General features: G+C 40.7%; 1 protein-coding gene across 1 annotated transcript; it reads right to left on the reverse strand.

The window, feature by feature from the left end:
- Nucleotides 1-4,925: 4,925 nt before the first annotated feature.
- LOC123723934 (ladderlectin-like) lies at nucleotides 4,926-5,954 on the reverse strand. Its single transcript, XM_045712815.1, has one exon. It carries the CDS (start codon nucleotides 5,889-5,891, stop codon nucleotides 5,334-5,336), a length of 558 nt encoding a protein of 185 aa, XP_045568771.1. The 5' UTR covers nucleotides 5,892-5,954; the 3' UTR covers nucleotides 4,926-5,333.
- Nucleotides 5,955-6,612: the final 658 nt, after the last annotated feature.

Genomic DNA, 6,612 nt, shown 5'->3' on the forward strand with positions numbered 1-6,612 from the left:
AGTAATCCCTGAGATGATTCCATAGCTACTTAAATGTATCTCCATACTCTTCATGATCACCACAGATGTCATATATTCCTGTCCTGTTGGCTTAGAATATATCCTATATACTTAACCTAAGTCTACCGTTTTTCAGCCAGAGACTGCAAAGTCATCATTCAACCTTCTGAGAGCCTATGGGAGCCTTAGGAAGTGTCACGTTACAGCAGAGATCCTTTGTTTTCAATAAAGAGAGTGTAGAAGGCCAAGAAATGGTCAGAGAGGGCACTTCCTGTACAGAATCTTCTCAGGTTTTTGCCTGCCATATGAGTTCTGTAATACTCACAGACACCATTCAAACAGTTTTAGAAACTTTAGGGTGTTTTCTATCCAAATCAAACAATTATATACATATTCTAGTTTCTGTGCAGTAGGAATAACCAGATTAAATCGGGTACGTTTTTTATCCGGATGTGAAAATACTGCCCCCTACCCTAGAGAGGTTAAGCAAGGCACTTAACCGTAATTTCTCCTGTAAGTCACTCTGAATAAGAGCGTCTGCTAAATGACTAAAATCATTAAAAAATATATATAAACATCCAATCCTGTCATACACTGAGTGGACAAAACTTTCCATGACATACACCGAGTGGACAAATCTTTCCATGACAGACTTACCAGGTTAAAGCTTTGATCCTTTATTGATGTCACTTGTTACATCCACTTCAATCATTGTAGATGAAAGAGAAGAGATGGGTTAACCTGTTAGGGCTAGGGGGCAGCATTTGCACGTCTGGATAAAAAATTTTTACCCGATTTAATCTGGTTACTAATCCTACCCAGTAACTAGAATATGCATATACTTATTATATATGGATAGAAAACACTCTAAAGTTTCTAAAACTGTTTGAATGGTGTCTGTGAGTATAACAGTACTCATTTGGCAGGCAAAACCCTGAGACATTTTCTGACAGGAAGTGGATACCTGATGTGTTGTATTGACTTTAAACCTATCCCATTGAAAAACACAGGGGCTGAGGAATATTTTGGCACTTCCTATTGCTTCCACTAGATGTCACCAGCCTTTACAAAGTGTTTTGAGTCTTCTGGAGGGAGATCTGACCGAACAAGAGCCATGGAACGATGATGTCCCATTAGACACCTGGCGCGCGAGTTCATGTTGGGTACCCTCGTTCCAATACGTTATAAAAGAGTATGCATTCGTCCACCTTGAATATTATTCATGTTCTGGTTAAAAAAGGCCCTAATGATTTATGCTATACAACGTTTGACATGTTTGAACGAACGGAAATATATTTTTTCCCCTCGTTCATGACGAGAAGTCCGGCTGGCTTAGATCATGTGCTAACAAGACGGAGATTTTTGGACATAAATGATGAGTTTTTTTGAACAAAACTACATTCGTTATGGACCTGTGATACCTGGAAGTGACATCTGATGAAGAGAATCAAAGGTAATGGATTATTTACATAGTATTTTCGATTTTAGATCTCCCCAACATGACGTCTAGTCTGTATCGCAACGCGTATTTTTCTGGGCGCAGTGCTCAGATTATTGCAAAGTGTGATTTCCCAGTAAGGTTATTTTTAAATCTGGCAAGTTGATTGCGTTCAAGAGATGTAAATCTATAATTCTTTAAATGACAATATAATATTTTACCAATGTTTTCTAATTTTAATTATTTAATTTGTGACGCTGACTTGACTGCCGGTTATTGGAGGGAAACGATTTCCTCAACATCAATGCCATAGTAAAACGCTGTTTTTGGATATAAATATGAACTTGATAGAACTAAAAATGCATGCATTGTCTAACATAATGTCCTAGGAGTGTCATCTGATGGAGATTGTAAAAGGTTAGTGCATCATTTTAGCTGGTTTTATGGTTTTGGTGACCCTGTCTTTGACTTGACAAAACATTACACACAACTCTTGTAAATGTACTGTCCTAACATACTCTAAATTTATGCTTTCGCCGTAAAACCTTTTTGAAATCGTAAAACGTGGTTAGATTAAGGAGATGTTTATCTTTCAAATGGTGTAAAATAGTTGTATTTTTGAAAAATTTGAATTTTGACATTTATTTGGATTCAAATTTGCCGCTCTTGAAATGCACCTGCTGTTGATGGAGTGCACCACGGGTGGCACGCTAGCGTCCCACCTAGCCCATAGAGGTTAAAGAAGAATTTTTTCAAAGCCTTGAGACAATTGAGAAAATGGATTGTGTGTGTGTGCCATTCAGAGGGTGAATGGGCAACACAAAAGATTGGTTTGAGTGTCAAGAACTGCAACGCTGCTGGGTTTTTCACTCTCAACATTTTCCCCGTGTGTATCAAGACTGGTCCAACACCCAAAGGACATCCAGCCAACTGGACACATCTGTGGGGAAGCAGTAGGGTCAACATGGCCCCAGCATCCCCATGGAACACCTTATCCATGCCCCGACGAATTGAAGCCGTTCTGAGGGCAAAAAGGGGTGCAACTCAATATTAGGAAGGTGTTCTTAATGTTTTGTACTCCCAGTTTACATCATCAATATTTGTTTTATTCCAACTGTTTGGTTATTATAACAGCGTCACTGAATGTACAAAACATTAAGAACGCCTTCTCTTTCCATGACATTAGACAGACCAGGTGAATCCAGGTGAAAGCTTCGATCCCTTATTGATGTCACTTGTTAATAAATCCACTTCAATCAGTGTAGATGAAGAAGGGGAGGAGACAGGTAAAACAAAATGCTTGAGACAATTGAGACATGGATTGTGTGTGTGTGTGTCATTCAGAGTGTGAATGGGCAAGATCGAAATACACTACAAAAGTATGTGGACACGTGCTCATCAAACATCTCATTCCAAAATCTTGGGCATTGACATGGAGTTGGTCCCCCACTTTGCTGCTAGATGTTGGTACATTCCTGCAGGGGGACTTGCTTCCATTCAGCCACAAGAGCATTAGTGAGGTCGGGTCACTGATGTTGGGGCGATTAGGTCCTGGCTCGCAGTCGGCGTTCCGATTCATCCCGAAGGTGTTCGATGGGGTTGAGGTGGGTTGAGGTTTGCAGGCCAGTCAAGTTCTTCCACATTGATCTCTGCCGTTGTTGCTCCTAGACGTTTCCACTTCACAATAACAGCACTTACAGTTGATCGGTGGGGGGGGTACCTCTAGCAGGGCAGAAATTTCACGAAATGACTTGTTGGAAAGGTGGCATCCTATGACGGTGCCACGTTGAAAATCACTGAGCTCTTCAGTAAGGCCTTTCTACTGCCAATGTTTGTCTATGGAGATTGCATGGCTGCGTGCTCAATTTTATAGACCTGTCAGCAACAGGTGTCTGAAATTGCTGAATCCACAAATTTGAAGGGGTGTTCACATACTTTTGTATATATAGTGTATTTAAGTTCCTTTGAACGGGGGTATGGTTATAGGTGCCAGGAGCACTGGTTTGTGTCAAGAACTGCAACGCTGCTGGGTTTTTTCACACTCAATAGTGTCCTGTGTGTATCAAGAATGGTCCACCACCCAAAGGACATCCAGTCAACTGGACACAACTGTGGGGGAAGCTGGACACAACTGTGGGGAAGCTTTCGACACCTTGTAGTGTCCATGACCCAACAAATTGAGACTGTTCTGAGTGCAAAAGGGGGGCGGGGGTAACTCAATATTAGGAGGGTATTGTTCATTTTTTGTACACTCAGTAGAAACAGAATTAGTATAATACAGTCAGGAAGACAAGATTAAAAGGTAGTAATAATACTTTTATTCAGTTCTAACTGCAAATTCTAATAGACAGTGGTCTGATGTTCGAGGCTCACAAACAAAGTGAGAGAGGACCCACTCAAGGCTGACTTCACTATCAATCTGAAGCATGACGTAAGCTTCATATCCAAACGCCTTATAGCTATGAGTTTGATGCTTCTAATGGAATTGTGTATAAAGAGTCATTTAAATTATTTGTTTTTAACGTTTTGAAATATCTGCTACTGTCATGACGGTATGGAGAAAAGCAGATGTTTTTATTTCATTTGTGTCTCTGACACTGCACTTTCTTCAACTTGTACTTCTCTGCTGTCCCCTGTCCTTTCCTGCTCTTGTTGACCAGTGAGCCTACAGTATACGCTAACCTCGCCTTAAGCGTAGTAGGTGCAAATAAAGTGAAGTATAATTTTAATATAACCTGGTGTCACAAATGAATTTCCTCCGACAATTGCCCAATAGAAGCAGCTTCCTCCTCATATCTCCCTCCTCCTAAAGCCCTACTGGCTGTCACGTTGTTGTGTGAGGGACTCTCCGTCCCTGTGACTCCGCCTTTTCATTCTTTTCTGCCTTTTAATCTCAGAGCATCTTCAGTCCTTCATTCAGGGGAGAAATAGAATAACACTCTCTCTCTCTCTCTCTCCCTCTCTCTCCCTCTCTCTCTCTCTCTCTCTCCCCCTCTCTCTCTCTCTCTCTCTGTGGACACATTCCCTGTCACATTTCTTAGCCTCATGGATTTAGCCTCAGATATGAAAGACAGGGAATGGTAACACTTACAATAAGGGTACATTAGTTAATGCATTAGTTAACCTGAATAAAAAAATCATTCATTTAATATCTACTAAGTATTTATTCATTGTATGCATGTTTACTAAGCCATAAAAAAAATGCATTAATACATTATTTTAAAAAGCTGATAATTCATGTTAGTTAATAGTTATATAACTTTAATTTCCTGCATCTAAACCATTCAGAAACAAATGGTCTGTTAGGAAGAGAGTTACTCATTCATAATTAACAGTATGATAAGGTTTTATCATGTATTATTTTTAGTGATGCAGGTTCATGTCATTGAGAGATTGTCTTTATTCTAGTTTAAAAATAACTTACCATTGACTAACTGATGCCATGACAACTTGTTAAGCAATAGCAAATGAAGAAAACACTCTGAATAGTTTGTCATTTATCTTTAATTTGAAAAGCAGGATCATCAACATCACACAGTTTCATCACAAGTTTACCTAATGTTAGTTAACCTGAAAGGTTAGCCTACCTAAACAGTAGCTAGCTAACAGCAGATCATGACTTAGTATAAAAGTCTGCACTGAACTTCAAAGGCAGTTTTTTCAGTAGCTACATGTTTGCTGTTTGCTGTCTCTTGTAAATTCCTCTGTCATTATTTCTAACTGTTAGATATGGCTCGTTGGCTAATCATTAGATAGGTGGATAGCTTTTTTGTGAATACATGTTTTATTTGTCATGTTGGTGAGCTGCAGTGAGTGACAGATCTTGGTTTTGTATTGAAGTGTAGACTGTTGACCCCTGGAGGTGGGAGGTAGAGTAGCTGTGTCATTTCCTAGCCTACATTCTTCTGGAACAGAGCGATGCAAACTTCCACTCACAGGGCATGTCGTACCAGAGCTTCTCACTTGCAGCGTTCATCTGCAGACAGTCCTCTCCTTCTCCAGCGTTATTGGGCTCACCAGTGTTCCAGTTAGTGTAGTCAAATCTGGACCCATCTGACCACATCCATAAGCCCTCCTTGACTGCATCAAAACCTCCAACCCAGGTGTCAGGTATGCCATTGGTATCCTTTGTCAGTGCTTGCATGAACTGGTACTCTAAAAGGTTATGCACGGATGCTAGGTTTCCACCAAGTGCCAAACAGTTTTGCTCGGAATCTGCCCATGACTGCTGAATGCTGACAAACTTGAAACAGCGTGATCCATATGTGTGCCAGTCTGAAGGACATGAACTTTCCTTTGTCCCCTCCTGCACTGCTGCTACCTGAGCCTCAACAGGAGCAGTCTGTTCCTCCTCAGTCTTCAGTAAGGGTTCTAAACCAAGGAGCTGGGTCAGGTTTGTGTCGCCCAGTGCAATGGCAGCACTCAGAAGCAGAAGGATGGCCAACTTCTCCATGGTAATATTTTCCTGTCAGAGAAGGAATCACAGGTGGTAGTCTGTAGGTTCTGTTCAGCTTGAGAAAGAGGAACGCTTTTATACGTGTAGCTCATCAAGCCACAAGGACAAAGTACCAAAAAACATGTTTACTCTGAATCTAGATCCTATTGGGAAATGTAGCCTCATCCTTCTGCCAAATATAGAGTACATTACAGAAACCTTCTGACATCTTTAGTCAGGTGATGCACCTAGTTCCACTACTTACACACACAGCCCTATACCAGCCCACAAACTATAACCATGCATGTGGTGTGATCCTATTTGAAACCATTCAAAAGCCAAGAACACACAAACACAAATAAATAAATACTTGTGGCTCACCAAGCCACAAGGACAATGTACAAAAAACATGCTGACACTGATTCCAAAATTACCCCCCAAAAAAACATGTTGACACCGATTCCACATCCTAATGGGAAATGTTTCGTAATCCTTGTGGCAAATATACACTGAGTGTACAAAACATTAAGGTCACCTGCTCTTTCCATGACCTAGACTGACCAGGTGAATCCAGGTGAAAGCTGTGATCCCTTATTAATGTCACTTGTTAAATCCACTTCAATCAGTGTAGATTAATGTGAGGAGACAGGTTCAATGATTTTGGAGCCTTGAGACAACTGAGAGATGGATTGTGTGTGTTGCCATTCAGAGGGGGAGACAATAGATTTAAGGGCCTTGA

The sequence above is a fragment of the Salmo salar genome, unplaced genomic scaffold (assembly GCF_905237065.1).
Source record: "Salmo salar unplaced genomic scaffold, Ssal_v3.1, whole genome shotgun sequence".
NCBI lineage: Eukaryota > Metazoa > Chordata > Actinopteri > Salmoniformes > Salmonidae > Salmo > Salmo salar.